The sequence below is a fragment of the Protomyctophum bolini genome, assembly GCF_963924005.1.
Source record: "Protomyctophum bolini genome assembly, chromosome: 15".
NCBI lineage: Eukaryota > Metazoa > Chordata > Actinopteri > Myctophiformes > Myctophidae > Protomyctophum > Protomyctophum bolini.
Genome location: NC_137876.1, coordinates 15,654,825 through 15,674,845, shown reverse-complemented (window position 1 = coordinate 15,674,845; position 20,021 = coordinate 15,654,825). Strand labels below are relative to the sequence as shown.

General features: G+C 42.2%; 2 protein-coding genes across 2 annotated transcripts in view; one reads left to right on the top strand and one right to left on the bottom strand.

Moving 5' to 3' along the window:
- ttc7b (tetratricopeptide repeat domain 7B) overlaps positions 1-15,145 on the bottom strand; it is a 43,270-nt gene extending 28,125 nt beyond the window's left edge. Inside the window, exons 1-6 of the mRNA XM_080783514.1 lie at positions 14,888-15,145; positions 9,939-10,093; positions 9,465-9,540; positions 7,986-8,078; positions 6,334-6,500; positions 926-1,047 (exon numbers count right to left, since the gene is read on the bottom strand). Of these exons, the coding sequence (XP_080639640.1) occupies positions 926-1,047; positions 6,334-6,500; positions 7,986-8,078; positions 9,465-9,540; positions 9,939-10,093; positions 14,888-15,008 (734 nt within the window). The 5' untranslated portion in view covers positions 15,009-15,145. The remainder of the gene's footprint in view (positions 1-925; positions 1,048-6,333; positions 6,501-7,985; positions 8,079-9,464; positions 9,541-9,938; positions 10,094-14,887) is intronic.
- A 3-nt stretch (positions 15,146-15,148) lies between these two features.
- Positions 15,149-19,985, top strand: trmt61b (tRNA methyltransferase 61B). Its single transcript, XM_080783515.1, has 8 exons — positions 15,149-16,510; positions 17,119-17,517; positions 17,672-17,774; positions 18,560-18,747; positions 18,893-18,984; positions 19,171-19,361; positions 19,485-19,568; positions 19,651-19,985. Exons 1-8 carry the CDS (start codon positions 16,115-16,117, stop codon positions 19,683-19,685), a joined length of 1,488 nt encoding a protein of 495 aa, XP_080639641.1. The 5' UTR covers positions 15,149-16,114; the 3' UTR covers positions 19,686-19,985.
- Positions 19,986-20,021: the final 36 nt, after the last annotated feature.

The following is a 20,021-nucleotide window of genomic DNA, read 5'->3' as shown; positions in this document are numbered from 1 at the left end:
GGCACGGCGGAGAAAAGTCTTTTTAGCTTGTGTGTGCAGCTTGTGTGTGCAAAAGAACTTTAGCCAAGTTTAAAGTTCTTAAAATATATACAAAATAGATGTCGTGAGAAAGCATTGCTTTGTCAAACTGTCAAGTTAGCCATTCTGGCCGAGGGACATACAGTGCAATGTGTGTCAGCTACTACAAGTCTAAGGAAGTACAAGGAGTCTTTCTATAGTACTACTCTGTCTGAAAGTAACATTTTGGGGGGTTTTCAGGTCCACACCCCCCTGGTACCTACTCTCTGTCCTCCCACATGCAGAACCTTGGAGGTTGGGGGGGTTAGTTTGCGGAGGGAAGAGTTAGAACAGTCAGTCAAGCAGACAAGCACACATGAAATCCTTGAAACAACAACGTGACCCAAAGAATAAGCACAGTTTAGCTGGGCAAGGTCTATTTACTGCTTCCAACTGACCCTGGGCAGTATAAATGTTAAGTCAACCGAGACTTACGTATGCATTACTAAAAGCCATTTAACCTATAACTAGGCTATGAACTTAGTGTGAGGTGGTGCGTTACAGATGTGTGTTGCTTACTTTATGAACATGAAAACAAGCCTCACTCCACTGTTCTATCTTACATACAGTATCTTTGAAACGACTACAAAAGTTTGTAGGTTGGAAGAGGGGGGAAACCATCATACAGATAACATGTTTCGTGTATTGATCTGGGTATTCAAACATTTCATTCTCTCTCTCATTTTGCTAGTGTGTGCACTGTGCCGTCTCCACAAACAACCTCTCAGTTTCCATACTAGCCGTCCCATCTCCCTCTCTCTCGCCGCAGGAGCAGTCTCTGAGGAAGCATATATTGTTTTAATTTCCCTCCTCCCTCCCTCGGATCATCCCAACCTCCTCCTCTCCAGTCTCTCTCTCTCTCTCTCACCCGTTCTTGAAGTGGATGACGTGGGCTCTCTGCAGGCCCATCTCCAGGAAGTAGCCCAGCTCCTGGTCCTGAGTCACTGGGCCTGGCTTGGGACTGCGGTTCTGCATGCCTGCTGACAAAGCCTGGACAGACAGACAGACAGACAGACAGACAGACAGATGCATGGAGAGAGAGGGAGAGAAGAGAGAGCGGGGATAGAATAGATGGGGAGATGGAGAGAGAGATAAGAGTGATGGGGAGAGAGCGAGAGAGAAGAAAAGCGGAAAAGAAGCAAGATGGATGAGGACAGAGAGAGATGAAGACAGAGATTAGAGTTATGGAAGAGAGAGAGAGAGAGAGAGAGAGAGAGAGAGAGTCACATCAGGCACAGAATCATGTGAATCAATCATTGTGCTTCAAGCAGCCATGGAAGTTGGAACAGATGGTCAGTGGAGAATGAAATAAGTAGAGAGAAAAAAAAGAAAATTATAAAAAGCTATAAACAAAGCAATCGTGTATTAATTTATTAATTATTTTCAGAATAGCAAGTGAGCCATTGACACTGCTGATCAAAGCCGAGGCCTCAACCAGTGTTCATTTCGTAGAATAAAACTATGATGAAAACATGTTCGTAGACTACGTTTTTTCACTGACAAAGACTAAATAAAAACTAAGCTATGATGACTGAAACTATGACTAAATATATTGACAATTTTGTCAACAAACTAGAAAGATGCAATCCTTGCGGAACTGCGAGTGTGGTTCGTCATAGGAAACCACACTACCATAGGCAATAGTGCAGGGGTGGGCAATTATTTTTCCCCAAGGGGCCGGGCCGGGCCTTGGCCGGGCCAAAAGGCTGAACTTAATTATGCATAATATCAATTTTATTTCTATATAAAAAGCAGTAAATGGCCATTTATGATGATGTACAATAAGAGCGCCCCTCATTTCACATGGGTGTGATTTTTTTTAACTTTGTACTTGCATTCTTGAGACGTTTCCTTTCCCAGTTAAAAACTATGTTTTTGTTTAAGTTACAAGTCATGTAAATACTAGCATTTTATTTTAACAATGAGAACATTAGAGGTAGCTCTTTTTTTTATATATATATATATTTTTTTAATCCCACGATTTTGTAACCCATTTTTCACCCCCGTGTCAATCATCTAATGTGATCCTGGGCTCTACACACCCTCCACCAACCTAGTCCCCATATATGGGGGACAAGGGGAGAGCAACGGACTTGAACTCATGCTTCCTTCATGCCTGAGTGTCCAAGTTGCTCCTTTACACCTGACAGGGGGGAGTTTCCCTGGTTGGACGTAGCGCGTGGAAGGAACACGTTATTCCAACCAGTTCCTTTCCCCTCCATCAGGCGCCCCGGCTGGCCAGGGGGAGGCAGTTTAGTGACCAGGATTACTGCATGTTTTTTGTGAGGGTTCCTGGCAGGCATTGATGTGTGCACGTTCCTGCCAGATTTACTTTGTGGTACAACGCCGGTGTCGACTCGCGTGCCGAAAACAGACGATCCACAAGCTCACGGCACCCAACCGTTCTGAACTTCAGAAGCATGCCACATTCGGGGCGCAACACCACCTTACAATGCAGCAACACATATTTTAAGTTAACTTTATTGGCGAGGCGGGTTAAATAAAGCAATAAAGCATAATGGGATTTAACTTGTCCTCCTGCGAGTAAGTTTGGTAATCATGCGCCTGCCATACCGTGTTGTGGAGCTGCATATATGCTTAAGCTTCATGGCTATTTGCATTCACCGACGCTGTTGTCACCAATAAATCCAAAAAGCCGACATTTTTGCATATAAGGGGGGTGAAGGAGGGAAGACAGGTTCTCAATCACACGCAATTCACATGCACAGTTGACGTGCAGATTGCGTGCAGTGTGAGAATACATGGGCTTCAAAATAAAAGCAATGCGGTTTTAGTCCACCCATATGGTAATGAAAGTATGTTTTATTTTCTAATTATCAAGTAATCTTTCGTATCTGGCCCAGGTCTGCAATAGTCACCGTATACTGTTCAATCAGATGAGGGCAACGCACAGTTATTGCACGATTTAAACATTCTTTTAAACGATTTGCAGTGCAATAACCACAGTCTGCTTGCCTAAAGAGCGTCGCAGTCCCGCCCCCTTTCATGACGACGCCAGGCCCAGGAAATGAATCCCAATGCATTTTTCCCATAGACATTTCAAAACGTATTTATTTAAAAGACCTTTTAAGCGTCGTACGAAGCCAACTCTTGTCGTGACAAATCATGACAAGACACACAATATTTTGGACCAAACAAACAATTACAAAGAAGAAAACAAACAAAAAAAAGTGTTGTAACCTGCCGTTTTTTTCTACTTTCTAATTCTTTGTTTGGCCTGAAAATGTGTGTTTGTTATCATGATTTGTCACGACAAGAGTTTTCTTTGTCTGCGGCGTAAACGTCTTTAAAAAAATACTTTCTGAAAAGTCTATGAGGTAAATGAACAGGGATTTATTTTCCGGGTCTCTCGAGACTGCGACGCTTTATAGGCAACAATTCAAAGCATCTATACAAAATAAACAACAAAGAATTTGCATGATTGAGTTAAGATAGGAGAGCTCAAGTACAAGTCAAAGCAAGAGGGAACAGATGGGGTTTGAAGGGATTTGAAATGCCCCAATTGACCGGGCACAGTCGATTGGGTAGCAATTCAGGGCTGGAGCCAGACTAATGTTATACACAGGGCTGCACACAACTTTTTTGGTCTAGTACTCAGAGGAGCACCTGGAGGAGTTTCTTGGTGCTCCTAAAATGCGGCAACCCGGATGGATAAAAGAGGGATGAATAACTTATAGCAAAACGATATTTATTGGATGAGTGGGGAGTCAATGGAGGGTATTGCAACTCTAGATTTAGCCCTAGAATGGCTCTTCATTCATCCCATTATTAAAAAGATCTACATTTGCTAAAATCTAGGTCCATGTGTGGTCCAGCCCTATGGAATGCATATTCTAATAAAAACAACTTCATACTTCCTAAGGATAATATGAGCATCAAAGAAATATTTAGATTTTTTATTATTTTGTATTTAAATAACCGATCTACTAGCTCACAACGTGTTGCAGATCAGCTATTTTTTTTAACATGCGACACATCGTACGGCGAAGCATACATCAGGCTTCCCTTTTCTGAGGCGACGTAGTCCGACAGTCAGACACACATGGCTCCTCGGTGCAAAAATAAACAGTGACAGTGTACACTACCCGACTTTACGATAATAAGGGACAGGATGTCGAGACACGGTGTTCATGTTCAGGCATGCAAACAGGCCCAAGGTGAAAAAGGTGACAGTGTGCGGGGCCGACACTGTGCCGCGGCGCAAATCTTTTGAGCGTTTATCAGTACTAAACCCACTTTTTTTGGGGGGGGGGTCGTGGGGGACAGTATATACTGCACTTAAGAGTCATCAGCACTCCAACAGGAGCACTAGCCCCTCGAGGAGCACTAGCCCCTCCTATATTCAGTAGATTTGTGTCCTAAATGCCATTGACAATGAATGGAGAATAATTGTCATATCTCGGCTTTTTATCCTACACAATCCTACACATTCATTGTCACAAAAATGACAATGAATGGATGATGTATGATTATAAGAGTGCCGCTCATTTCACACGGGTGTGATTAAAAAAAAAACAGGTCCAGCACTCGCACTCCCATCTCAAAATCCCTTACAGTTACACTCTTCACATCATGTAAAATAGAAATTATATTCACTGGCAAAATAATAACTTCATAATAATACTACTTCAATATTTTAGCCTTAGTCAATTTAAGACATGTAGAGTAACATCCTCTCCTTATTCAACAGTAGCTGCATGTTTTATTTTTTAATATATCTATTTAGTATAAGCCCTGGGGGGGGGGGGGGGGTGTAGTACTACAAGTTGTATGTATCAAGAGTTTTATTTATTTACTCACACGCACGCACGCACGCACACACACACACACACACACACATGTGCGCGTTTATTTACTCGCACGCATGCATGCACATGCACACACACACACACACACACACAGCGAGAGAAACTGAAGCCGGCGTGTCCACACCACACTACAGACAGTATAACGTAAGGTGCTAACGTTGCTAATGCTAACTAGTAGCAGCTTAACTATGGGACTGACTGGCGAGTCACAGACAGTCTGTCCCAACTCCCGCCGAGTCCCGAGTCCACACAAGCGGAGCGACCAGCGGCGGCGCACATCATGCCGCCCAGATGCAAGCAGAAATATCCTTCAAGTTCAGAATCATTAGTGATCGACTCACGAGACTAGTCCGTCAGTCTCGTCAGATAATTCTCCGGGCAGCGGGCTCCGGCTCCGGCTCCACCCCCACCCACAGACCCCCTCACCCCCCCCCAAACATTTTTTTAACGGATTTGCATGAATCACACAGGTCCTATATTTGGGATAAAAACGGCGATTTTCGCCGAAAAGCTACACTTTTGCATGCCTGCATGTTGTGCAGCAGCAGTGCCAGTCCGCAATGCTTTAAACTCTTCCCACTCCACCATGTCGGAACTAAAACCTTAGTAGGCTACCAGTAAAAGGTCGGTGGCCGGTGCCTAGGCTGTGATAGCGAGAGAGACGGCATCGCACACGAGCAACCATGCTGCTCCAGCACCCGGAAAACAAACACAAGCACAGCGGCAAATGGGTGCAAAGCATCCAAAGCATGCCCTTTTACACCGGGGACTACAGAAGACGAAACTATTTGTGTCAGGTTTTTTCAGTAGTAAACTCCTGTCCAGTGTCCTCCTGCTGTCAACCGCCCTCCTCCCAGCTCCCAGCAGAAAGCAGCATGGAATCCTCCCCCTTTTGAGTAAGGACGCACTGTGATTATCCACAATGGCCAGTGCACTTGTGCAAGTCTGCAAGACGTGCTGTGATTGGCCAGTAGCCACTTTGAGTGGCAGTCGTTGGAAAATGCTCTAGTCACAGAATTGACTAGTATTCTGGCCATAATAATCATTCTAGGCGGCCCCAGCTGTTGGTACGCAGAAGCGCTTCCCGGCGCTTGATTGACAGCGCATTTTGAATTTCGACGACGCATGCGCGGTGGCGCACCACTTATGTGCAGCCCTGGTTATACATGATTTTATTAAATCAATAGCCAAAAACCATGCATATCCAAATGTTTTTCATAAATTCCAGGACTGGAAAATGTTTTTTCTCATTTCAAAATACATTTCCAGGAATTTCATGACCGTGGGAACCCTGTACCCTACTACAAGAGCAAGATTAAGTCGTTTATTGGTCCAAAATATCGGTTTAGATATATTCTGTATTAATTCCAATAGCGGTAGTCCCACAGAGTACCCCACTCCCCCCTCCGCCAACTACACACACACACACACACACACACACACACACCTTTTCGACCTCCTGCAGGTAGAGCAGTGCGATGTCTCCGGATTTCTCGTAGCAGGTGATTATTTCCTGGTCCCGGTCCGGTGCGCTCTTATTGGACAACGACGGTGACCCTGTGTTCTTATTGGACAGGCTTGGAGAGACAGCCGGGACCTTCTCTAGACACAACCCTGGAGAAGGAGAACGAAAGGGAGAGATAGAGATGGAGAGACACAGAAGTCTGATTATCATCAGTGAGCTGAAATAAAGCACAATACAGCATCGTCCGATATCCAAACTGGTCTTCGGAAAGGGAGCCGTTAGGACTACAAATTGATGTCATTCAGCTGTCACGATTAAAAAAATAAGTAATAACTAATTGCGATTAACGTGATTTTTGGCATCGAAAATTGGAACATATGGATAAAAACGTAATTTCTGTTTGCCTTTTAGGCTTCATAATGGAAAAATTGCACAGGGGCAGACAGGACAAATAACTTGTATACAAAGAAATGACTGAGATACAGCATTAAAAAATGCAGAAATAGCTTGTAATCTACAAGCTTACATTGAAAATGTATGAAAAATGTTCGACATGGAAACGATTATGGCAAACCAAAACAATTGCGATTATCTCAAATAATTATGTAACGATTATGTAATAATTGTGACAGGTCTAGGGAGAAATAGGTTATTTTGTTGTCGTTTCTTTAGTCAGCTATTCAAATGAATCATTTTGCAGTCTTGTTTGTTTCCAGTCTAATAAGTTTTGCCTCATCATCATCATCATCATCTGCTGCCTCCATTCAAACAGCGATCAATAATGAATACATGCTCAGTTTAATAATGCATCAATAATGGATGATGAGGCCATGGTGACTGGAACAAAACACAACAGCCCAAGCAAATCCTATTCTGTTACACTCACACACGCACACATACGTGCGCGCACGCAGGCACGCACGCAGGCACGCACGCACACACGCACGCAACTAAAACAGAATATAAACCGGTTCGAATTTTAAGCAAATATAATTACATGTTTGATTAATTGAATGCACTGGACTCCAATGGAAACAAGCCATAGTACTTTATTTTTAATCCTCTTAGCAGACCTTGTATTGAATAATTGAACTGTACTTTCCTGTGCTTTTTGTATGCGTTTTGAGAGTGACCGAAGGGACACGATTCCTATATTACAATTCTTTACACCTAACAGGACTATTTGAGGATACAACATTTTCAGTTGTCCTCTCCTAGACTGCGTGTGGAAATGGGGAGGTGGAGTCGCATACCGCCTGAACAGTATATATTTTTTGAGACTGGTATACAAAACAAACAGCACATACTAGTGGTGTGTCCCCTCACACAAGGCATCAGAGCGAAATATGAACATGTTTACTGGACATGTTTTTTTTGTGGGCACTAACATGCCTGCATCACTTTGGGAACAACAAAGGGATTTTGTGTTGTGTATATTGTACCTTTTTAAAGTTTTTATTCATGGACTTTCGATTATTGTTTGGACCCAATGTATTATACAAATGTGTCAATACAGTAACTTACTAACAAACTGTCTAATTGACAGTGGTTTTGTACTGACACCATGTGGACAGAAACAGTACCGCAGGTTGCTTCAAAATCAATCAAATCATTGTGAGTGTGCGTGCATATACCTTTAGTAGCGTAGGCCTCTGCTATCATGGACAGCCTGTAGACTGGAGCTCCAGCCAGCTGCATTTCATCCAGAGTCACTCTACTGTAGTGGCCTGTCAACAGAGCAGAGTTTTAACCACATGAGCCCTATAGAAACGGATACACCATTGATGAACCAGTAAACTGTTCCATCACATATGGAACCTTTTCCCGAACAAGTTTTCATCCCACTGTCAGAGCTGGTGTGTGGATTTTAAGTCTGCTATACAATTACAATACTGGTGGTTCTCAAACATTTTCATTTCAAGGACAGAGGCAGGGGGACCAAGTAAAGACCCCTGGGAACCCCGGTCAACTTAAGTAAAGGGGTTTTGAATATGTCAACATTTGTATTACCCTTTATTTTATTTTGGTATTCAGACAGCCAGCAATGAGTAAAACGCTCCCCAAAAGAATGTAGTTTCTGTGACTAGAGGCCACAATCTGTATTCAAAGATTTTCCTAGAAGCTTTGTCATTAGTTGATTGCTGTCTGAATACCAAAAAGTAAATGAAAAACAAAGTCATTAAAATTTTGACATATTATTGCTTATACAGTAGCAGCTTTAACCGGATTTATACTTTGGTGCGTGACACAGCACGCAACAAACTTATATCAAGCCCTTAACTTTAGCAGTTTTTCATGTTGTAAACAATATACAAAAGACCAAAAGAGCTCACAAAAATAATAGTCTGTATTTTTTCTTGGCTTAAATGAACAAGTATATAAAAAAAAAATACTTTGAAAGTGGGTTCAGAAAAAAGAATTAATCACGTGGGAAAATAACCAGTCATGGTTTCAAAGACTTGAGGAACAAAGCTGTAGCACCAAGTAGGAAATACACAATGCGGAAATGAATGCCACACTACGCAGTGGGACTGGATGCTCTTCACACAGACACAGACAGTCAGACACCTATACAACGTAGCAATGCAAAGCTGCATATAAGGGACGGTGACATAGATTTATTTTCAAAGCAGCGGCTGTAGGTTTGTTAAGCGGCCGTTCTCACTGCCGTCCTAGCCCATATACTGTAGCACATTGGCTGGGTTGATCGTTGGATTCGGTGTTAGTTTTGACAGTACATTTTGATTTAGTTTAAGTCATAGTCTTTTGGATATAATTCTGTATAGTTTTAGTCATATTTTAGTCATCTGAAATGTTTTAGTTTTAGTGTTGATAATTGTTTAATATTGGCAGGCCGGAAATCAGATTAAGGAAGCTGTCACTTCCGTTCACGAGAATATATTTTAAAATATCTTTAGAGCTTATTTTTTTTATTTCCATTTCTGCTAAGCAACAAGCTATATATTCTTACATGATTTTTTTGTTGCTCCAGAAAAAAAAATGTAGCCGACAAACAATCTTCGTCAAGGTTTAGTTGACGAAGATAGGCAGAAATCTCTGACCGTCGGCTATGCGAGACAACTGGGACTACGCAGCCAAAGTGCAGGACCTACCTAAAGCCTCCTTGTACTCTCCCTCCACGTAGCAGAGTTTGGCCATCAGCAGGCTGGCCTCCTGCAAGTAGTCAGCCTGAGAGACGGAAACAACATCATTGACCTTGTGTGATCACATCCTATTGCTGTTAGTTGGTTATGAGGGCTTTGTGGGGGTCCATTTCCTCCACCAAATCTGGAGAGTTCTAATCCACCAATTACTGATGTTTTGACCGAGTCAAAAAGTGCTAAATGAAGTAAGAAAAACGACAAGCTCGCAACACGGTGTGTTGTGAGCATATATATCTGCTATTTTGAAAGAATTTTCAGCTTAATTGCATGCCCAAAATAGGGGCAACAAATGAATAGCTTAACACGAGATATCTCATGGGTGGTCGTAACATGTCGCCTGCATAATTGCAGACACCAAATTAGTAAAAAATGTGAAATAAATGGATATTATGTGTTTCAACGCTCTCCCTCTTTAATCCGTACCTTGAGGTTTCCTCTGTCCAGAGCAGCTATGAGGTGTTTCTTGACCTCCACCAGTTTAGGTCTGGTCCCTCTGGGACTGGCTCCTTGTTTGATGGGGTGCTCCTTTAGGTAGGTCTGAAGCTTATACTCCCCCAGCAGCAACTCCCCTAGGTCATCTAGACAACACACCACACACACCAGGTTTATTGTACGGTTACTCTTTATAACTAATAATTGACAAAAAAAACATATATGCACGTAACTGATCAAAAGCTTGTTTGGCCCAAATCCACCTCTCTATTATTCATAGTCTTGTGATAATACATGGGTGAACTGTAGGCACACACAGGGGTACAAAGCCAGATTTATACTTTGTCGCGTCATCATCAGCCTAGTACATTGGCCATTTTCGACGCGTGACACCATCATACAACGGAGCATACTGTAAATTAGGCATAATGGAGGTGTCTGCAGTGCCATTACAGAGGTAGGTACTGTACTATATTTTGAGATGGTGGTTTGAGAAAAGGGAAGGAGAACATAGCAACAGGGGGTTCACTGGCACCCCCCCACCCCCAAGGGATATTGATGTGCAAATAAATCCAACTGTCTCTCTTGTGCATTGCTTCAATGCTTAATTGTGCCCTATTTTTGCGCATACCATAAAAATAAGGCCATAGTCCTTCTCACAGCTGGCCTGGGTTTGAATCTGACCAGATGCTCTTCGCTGCAGGTCATCATCCCTCTCTGCTCTCCTGTTTTTCCTATCCCTCTCTCTCATTGTCACTAATAGAAATTAAGCTGAAATGGCGAATGAACTTTGGCTTGCCTACTTGGCTTGTTGTCAACCTTTTTTAACGCAAGGACCACTTTTTTTTAAGTCAGGTTAGTTGTGTCAACTTGTGACACGTTTTGAGCTTGTAGATTAGCTCAATTTAGCGTGCGACATGACACCATGTGCAAAGAAGTGCATCATTCAAGCCCTTAACAGTCAATATTTTTCAGCCTTACCCCCCCCCCAGACTATTCAAATTAGTTCAGAAATGTCATGATATTTATAAAAAGGAGATAAAGAATAAACATTTCCCATAGCCACCTGAAATTATATGCTATGGACCACAAGTGCTCCGAGGACCACTGGTTAAAGAAACACTGCGCAATTGTGTTCATGCAAGTGCATTTTCATTGACTAGTCAGCTTGCTCAATAACAGCATGTGTCTGAATAAACACATGACAGGTGTGCTACTGTACACAATGCAAATCAGCTAAAAAAAAGGGCTCAGCGGCAGCACTACAGTGAAGAACAGCAAAACAAATGGAAAAAATACCGCGTAGCTTGCCCAATCCCAGGCTCCTGCAGTGATTAAAATAGGGTGCATTGTGCGTCCCAAAACGCAGTTTATAGATAAGTGACGCAATAAAACAACCTCTGCATCTACGGGATGCACTACTGTACTCAGCATTTACAGTAAAAATAATACACGTAAACAAATGCGATATTTTGCTAGCTTTAGTGTTATAATAATAATTTCTTCTTCTGTTTTCTACATGAATATAACCACATTATAACCATATAAAATGAAATTTGAGTTAAATGCTGCAATTTGTACAAATGGCAAAATGTGACTCCTAACGTCGTTGAAGTGGGACTCATAAAATGTCCCTGGGAAAACCTATTTACATCACTGCTCCCAGTTTCTGATATGTCACTCCGTATTTTGCAAGATTTGGCCACACCTTGCAACATGGATTAGTTGTGTGGTAATGATGTTTGGGTGTGAATGAAGTCGACAGGCCAGGACTATGGCTATGGCGCAAGCTTAAAATTCTGTATTTACTGTCTGTAGTCTAATTAAATCTAATATGATTATAAATATAAATGATAATAGGCCACCACCACAAATAAATCTGTGTGTGTAAAATACTGCTGAGCATAATATTAGCATACCAGGTTGGATAGGATTAACTGTATAAGCCAGGTCACTAAAGCTGTGTGTGTGTGTGTGTGTGTGTGTGTGTGTGTGTGTGTCTGTGTCTCTCTCTCTCTGTGTGTGTGTGTGTGTGTGTGTGTGTGTGTGTGTGTGTGTGTGTGTGTGTGTGTGTGTGTGTGCGCACTACTCAAAAGGTGAATTGACCAGTAATCCAGTTGCTAAACTCTTTAAATGGTTCCTGTTCAGTGACCTGTGGGGGAATGGGGATCACATTGGCTCACATGCAACGACTTAATGAATGAATGGACCCCGATACAGTATATTTATTCACACCGTTCAACAACCGAGGTGGACTGACCCTTCCCCTTCATTTCATGGAGCAAAGACACTACATTCTGGTCACCTTTCATCATCTGGCCCCATTTCGGTTACAAAACAAAGATTTTTTTACTAGACGAAAAAGACTCTCTGTGACCCCAGTTTTTCTTCTGCAAGGTTGCCACCAGTGAGTGGGGTTTGTTGCAGGAACACAGAAAAGCTATGTTCATTGTTTATCTTCTCCATGAAGGTTTGGTGACTTTTCTATCATTGATTAGAACCAGATTTTTAGTAGGCCTTCTAAACAATGTACTCCCTGCCAATCTGCCATCGTTGCATTATATGCGAGTAGTAAAGGTCCTTGCAGACTGAACGCGTTTTTCGTAAAATCGGCGGAGAAAGGCTGCTAAAAATCAGAAAAACTGTGCACTAGGGACCTTAAATATGCCTACGTACAATGTCACTGAGCAGCATTTCGCCCATTTTGTTACAGTAGGTTATTATTTGTTGTGGTAGCAGAGTGGAGATGGTCAACAGATAAGAGATGCAGCAAGAGATGAACTCATAGATTAAAGCTAAATTAAATCTGAAACAATGTGTAAGTGATTCGTCTCACACACTGGGAGGAGCTTCCCACACTAGCACCGTTTCCTAAACAATTAACACAATTTATAAAATGATGATGTTTTAGTAATATTGTTCCTGCTGTGTTCTGTTCTGCATATGGTCAACCATCTTATCAAAACACAGACTGGGGCTTTAACCTTTGCTTTTGGGAAATATCCGACCGAGATTATTAAGATTTTATGGAAGATGCTTCTGAACATATTGCTAGTTTTACCACTTCAAGTGCTCTAATATTTAAAGAAAAAAAACTGAAAATAGTCTATCTATGAGAGCTTGTAGATATAGATAGACTATTTTCGCTTTAATCCATGTGTATTATGGCATCACAATGATTTATGTCAGCTTTCAGTTGTAATGAGGAACTTATGGATGGGAACTTGATTTGATGGGAACTTGAAAAGGAGCTTGCACTTCCACTACAAAAACCTGGTGCGGGCACCCGCTGGCCAAGTGGTCCAGGCGCATGCCACATAGACTTTGGCCTGACAGCGCATTGCATGTTCGAGTCCCGTTCATGATGACCTTTGCTGCATGTCTCTCCCTAGCCGCATTTGCAACTCTAGATTTTTTAAATAATGGGATGAATCTAGAGTTGCAATACCCTCCATTGACTATTTTACTCCCTACTCATCCAAATTGCATTTGAGATCTGCTCGTATTAAACAACATTAAACTCACCAACATTGCAGCTCTAGGCCAAGCTTGAATTATCCTCTTTCAATCTGCCAAGCTTGTTTTTCATAAAAATCCACCGTACACATTTTATAATATGACTATATGAGCTACTTTCTGTCAAGAAATTCTAAGCATGTGATTGTGTTGCAGTTTGGAAGCACTCGTTTTTATTAATGGGTCGCACTGACTGCTGCTTCCTGCATTATGTGAACATTCGAAAAAGGTGGTACAGGCCGTTCAGTGACTTACGACGAGTGCTTCCAAACTCCAGCACTTAGAAAAAGAATCACCTGCACAGAATTTCTTGACAGAAAGTAGCTCATAACATGTCGATTTTTATGAAAAACAAGCTCGGCAGATTGAAAGAGGATAATTCAAGCTTGGCCTAGAGCTGCAATGTTGGTAATACAAGCAGATCGCAATTTGGATGAGTAGGGAGTCAATGGAGGGTATTGCAACTCTAGATTCATCCCATTATTTAAAAAATGTGGCTAGTCTCTCCCTTTCTCTCTCCCTCTTTCCTGTATATCTTCACTTTATACCATCAATAAAGGCAGCCAAAAACAAATCTTTAAAAAACAGGTCCTGGCTAGCCCTGATCTGACTGACCGATCCATATGTGCAGGCCAAACTGATCAAAGAACAGGTTACATAGAATCTGCACACTATTTTCTTTGTACTGATGTGAAGTGATCTCATGTGGAAATGAGAAAGTTCAAATCAGATTTCCCAAACATTACACATGTTTCCTATCTCTATTTATCATTTTAGAGTCAGTCACAAATGGAAATATGTAGTATGACAAATGGCCAGTTACACAATATTTCTGTATCAGGAATGCCTTCAGAGCACCTTTAAAGTATAAGCTATTAAGCTCAGCTCATATACCTGATGTATCACATAATTAAGGACTCAATGCACATGCAGACAGTACACACTACACAGCAGTAAAACGCTAATCACTTCTGTTCTGGTCATAGGTTCTGGTACATAATAATATATTGTGCTGTGTAATTGCATGTTTTACTCCACCATTCACCATCATGCCCAGTTTGACAGCTAGCTAGCATGTAGCTTAGCCACCTAACGCCAATGAACTAAACTGTCTGTTATTAAGCAAGTATGCTGTCAAAACAGTACCCAATGGCTCTGACGTGGGGAAACAAAGACGCCACAGACCAAACACCACGGGAGGTGTCTAGGACCAAGGTTCATAGTTAAACAGCCCCAAAAACGTCCGTCGTGACCGGCAGTATGGTACTGGCTATGGAGCTACGGAACTAGTAGCACTCGACCAAGCCGGGCACCAGGCGGCCAGGAAACACCGAGGCTCTGGGTATCATGAACCCAGGCCTCCGGCCGGTGGCGCTCACGACTCAATGAACCAACACAACAGTAATAAAGTGAGTCTCACTCACCGTTCGATATGAGTTTAGCTGACAGCTGTCGCACCAGCTCCGGTATTTTGTCCCATTGTCCTTCTGAGCGACACCGCTCTATCTCGTTGTCCAGCCGCGAGCCCGACTTCCTCGCAGTCATGTTGGTGTTGTTGTTGTTGTTTGTGGACCAGAACAACACACCTGGAGGCTGATGATGATCCACTGAGGAGAGAAGCTAGCTACACGCTACATGGTCCCATAGACCAGCGGGGCTGTGGCGTGTCGCCTTGACAACGCACGAGCCAATCACAGCGCCAGCATCCTCCCGGCTTATGGGGTATTTTTTTGTTACACAGGGAAGCAGCAGGCGTTGTTGTAGATGTAATAGAATGTTCCGTTCAGTAGGTGGCAGTATGTGTCCTTTACAGTTGTGCTGTTGTGCATATGATTATTGGTAACATAATGGTAACATAATGGGCTGGCGAATCGATTAACAAACATATTAATTAAGCGTTTCAAAATATGTAACTAGGACGGGAAATCTGGAGCGGCTGCAACACTCTCACTTCCATTCATATTATACGTCGAGCTATTTGACATATCGGACTAGCACATTGGGTTATATGACATCAACATCACATCATGTCTAGTATGACAATCCCTACATTCGGTTGACCTAGTGCTGATATCAGATCGATGTGGTGGAACCGATATATGGATAGATCTTATTGGCTCAGTCATCATGTCAATTGTCAAAGCATAGTCGGATAATAATATACACCACTGCAGCGGGTTTTAACCTAACCTAAGCAACCAGAACCAGCAGCTTTGAGCTATTTTGGAAATAACTGTCTGCGAGCGAAGATCATCACAGCTTTCAATCCTGCTGCTCGACTCTCGCATCTAATCCCCGCCTCCTCGCAAAGACGCTACATAGTGGGACATTTTAAATACATGTATAAAAGTATAACAATGGGTAATAGTAGTAGTAGAGTGGTTGTTTAAGTTACTAGACAACTTAACTAGCCAGTCACATTGACTTCTAGAGACTACAATGTTTGTCGCTTAGTTGTGACGTAGAAACAGGGAGACACGTGTGAGCGTGTCCGAGTGGAATAGCAGTTAAATTACTGGTTATATTCATTGCGGTCAGTCAGTTGCTATGTTTACGTTGGGATCAATCTTGGAATCGCGTTATCAATGAATACTAAGAAAAAGAGTGCGTGAATACCTTTGCAGCATGATCGACTACAATCAGCACTGATCATGTCTTGTCAAATGTCCTCCGGAGGTGTTCTCTTTATAAACAGACTGTTGCGCTGTGCTAAGTGTGCTTGCGCGTCTGCCCGTGCACACCCAAAACGCAGGGAAACGCGTGCTGTGGTTCAACTCCCGAAGCGGATCTGGTGCGCGACGAGAACATTCTCAGATGGTTACCAGAAGACGGGTAATAATGGGAGCAGCGGAGGGGACGAAGGAGACAGCTCTGACCCTTCCTCCTCCTTGAACCCTGATCATCGGACTCCCAGTCCCAGGAGACGACTGCTGCCAGGGGGGAGGAGACCCTTGTCTCCACTAGAGAGGATCAGTCGTCTGCTGCCTCCAGATTCTTTGAGCCCCGATGTGGCTCAGCTGAGAGAACAAAGCCAGGGAGATGTGGAGGTGAAGGTCGCAATTTGGATGACAACAGCATGATGCACATGATGAAGGAGAAAGTATTCTTATTCAGTTGTGTATAGACTATGCACAACTGAATATGAATATTTTCTCCTTCATCATTTACTTGTACATTTTCTTCAGTAAATGTACAAGTTACTACTATACGGTATATAGTAACTGAGTATAGTACAAGTATTTCAAAATGTATTTATTTTCTATCTCAGAGGCTATTGTATTTTTTACTTCTCTACAATTATTTGAAAACTTTAGTTACTTTGTAGATTTTGATACATACATTAACTAACCACATTATTCAGCCCTATATCTTTCGGCCATTTGAAAATAGCCAATCTATAAGCTCACAATGCATCACATCAAAGATTTGTATACATGTGAGAGTGAAATGGGACATTCATTCACATGCATAATTTTGTACTTTCTACTTTTTATACTTTGTACATTTTTACTCACAGAAATTTAGAATTACAGACTTTTACTTCTGACTACATTGCAGTATTGATTGTATGTAGGCCTACCATAAATAATTCGTAATATATGCGTAATAATACGTAAATTATGTAAATAATGTGAGCACTTTTCCACCATTTCAGGAGGACCCCGGGCTTAAAGATGACGTTTCAAGTGTTTGTGGTGCACTTGGCCCAGTTGTAAAGTCAAGTGATTCCGAAACACAGGATCATGCTCTCACCCATGACCAGGGGGATGGTTCTGTACTAGCCACTCTCCCCGGGGAGCGCTTGCTGATGTTTGGGGAGCTGCTGATTGCGGAGTACACAAAACGGAGGAAAGAGTACAAGAACATGTTTAGACTTAAGCCAGGGGGGCGTCTGGAGAGCAACTGGGGTAGTGTTTTCCACAATGACATGGCAGGTCAGCCTTCAGGACTGTTCCTGAAGACCACCCAAGGGTTTAACGCCTTCATACGCCGTGCCAGTCTGGAGGATTATGTGCTCTATATGAAGAGGGCCCCGACCATCTCTTACCCAAAGGTATTAACCAAGAAGACTCTAGCATAGCATCTAGCAAGAATCACTTTTCCAGAAGGTCAATTAGAACATTGTTTTATAGTGTTTAATTATCATGTTGATAATTCTAATCTGCTGTATGATTTGTTGACATGAAGCATCCTGTGTCTCCCCCAAGGATGCTAATGCCATGCTGATGATGATGGATATCACAGAGGGAGACTGCGTGTTGGAGTCAGGATCTGGGTCAGGGGCTATGTCACTCTTTCTTTCCAGAGCAGGTAGGATTTTTAATAATGGCTGATCAGAGACAGCCTAACTTAAAGTATAGCATTAAAATTGTTTTGTTTTGTCATGATTATGTCATAGATAATTACCGTTTAGGTGTGTTTTTTGGTGTGGCTTGAGCCAATGAGATTGCATGACCTCAAACTCCCAGGTTCCATTCTAGTACAAATTGGACACTGATTCAGGAACCACAACCTTATTTCCCCCCTTTTTTCCAGCAATAACTTGGCATAATGGCAGTTTTTCAAATATATAAAGTAAGCCCTGCCGAGCCATGAGGCCCATAGTTCCAGTAGCCTATCTCCTGTTTCTGTAGCGTGAGGCAGCTTGATGTACGAGTGGTGTACCTGGACATGATGTACAAGTACACCCCCTGGACATGACGCTAGTATGTCGCAAGGACTCCATACTCCAATCCAACCCTTGATGCTGAGTGCCAAGCACTGGGTCCCATTTTTCATAGTATTTGGTATGACATAGCTGAGAACCCCAGATGGAACCCCAACCTCCCAGTCTCATGGCGGTCACTCTAACCACAAGGCCACTAGCTGGTCAAATATAAGTTACTCTTATACATCTATTCTATATGATGAAGAAAAAAGTGGGGAAGATCAGTAAGAAACCTGAATATAGAAAAAAAGGTGTCCCAGAAAAACACTCTGTAGGAATAATAAGTAAATTAGTTACACAACACAAGTAGCCTACACATTTTTACAGCAGGCAACTATTCATAGTTGAAATGTCTAAATGTTCTGTACACTGTCTGTACTTTGTCTAGTGGGCTCCAAGGGCAGTGTTCTGAGTGTGGAGATCAGGGAGGACCACCACAAGAGAGCAGTGCTCAACTACAACCATTGGCGTGATTCATGGAGGCTGCGGCGAGGGGAGGAGTGGCCAGATAATGTCCAGTTCTACAACGCTGACCTCAAGGCATCCTCACTACTCGCTGGCCGGGGTTTTCATTCGGTCAGTCTGACCCCTTATTTCACATTACATACACTGTTAATGGCTGCACTGTACCTTTCCCCAGCACTTTGCTGTAGATGTGAATTGTGAATGGTGTGTCAGGCTCTAATTCCAAAACATTTTCCGACTGACATGTCTATCGTAGATTGCTCTTGACATGATGAGTCCCCAGTTGGTCTTACCCACCGTGCTTCCTCATCTTCACCCTGGGGCTGTGTGCACAGTCTACTTGGCAAAGTGAGTACCAAAATAAGCTTAAGATATAGCTGTGAATGTTTATATTGTATGTTTAAAGAAGCAATCACTGGTCACCACTAAGACCACACTTTGACAAGTAGCCTAGACTTATTTGCTTGGTTCAAATTGCATTGTACTACTCAGAGAATGCAATGAATATTGTTTGCCTATTATCCTATAACAAAGTATAACACAGGTTATAGACCTGTTGGATGGGATTCGATGTTCAGCGCTACCTCTGCTGTGTGAACGCATCATTGAGGTGCCATACAGAGACTGGCTGGTGGCCCCGGCACGCCACAAAGATGGCAGCTTCTGTGTCAGTAAACCTATCGCTGATGAAGTAGAAGAGGCAAATGGAAACTCTGAGGAGAAAGGTGATCATTAACATAAGTTACTATTGTATACTATTTTTTTTTAACGACAATTAATTGTTGCTTTCATATTTTTATCTGTGGGTTTTCATCACTGTACATTTCCGTTTGGTGTGGATTTTTCAGATGTGTTGACCACCAAGGAACATCCACCTTTTGGGAGTGTCCCCTACATTGCTAGACCGCATCATGTACAAATGAGCCACACAGGTCAGAGCCAACATCCGAAAAGGCAATATTGTAGCATTCATATGCATTATTCTGTGCATTAAATTATATTTTTAACTTGCAGCATTCCTGACCAAACTAAGGAAGTGTTTCCGGTAGCTGCTTAACCAACCCATGGATACTCCTGGACAGAAATGACTTGTACTCTTGAAGAATAAAGTGCTTTACAATTGAGTGGGTAACTTTATGAAGGGAACAATGAACACATAAGAAGAATGTAATATCTAGCCTTTAATTAAAACTCAAAAGGCTGGTCAACAAGCAAAAAACAAAGAATACGCCCAGGCAAACTTGAATCCCACTATATACTTTACTGATATATATATTAACTGTTTAATGCTGGTTTAGATTATTTTCATAAAAGTTATTTTCTTGACAATATTTACAGATGTACAAACATGCCTGTCAAGTGCTTCAGTAAATAAATAGCAAATA

Excerpts from the sequence above, each read along its gene's own strand:
- trmt61b (XM_080783515.1), top strand. The coding sequence starts at position 16,115 with ATGTCTTGTCAAATGTCCTCCGGAGGTGTTCTCTTTATAAACAGACTG. Across the intron at positions 16,511-17,118 it reads AAAGCCAGGGAGATGTGGAG|GAGGACCCCGGGCTTAAAGA; the intron begins GTGAAGGTCGCA and ends CCACCATTTCAG. Across the intron at positions 18,985-19,170 it reads TGCACAGTCTACTTGGCAAA|TATAACACAGGTTATAGACC; the intron begins GTGAGTACCAAA and ends CCTATAACAAAG.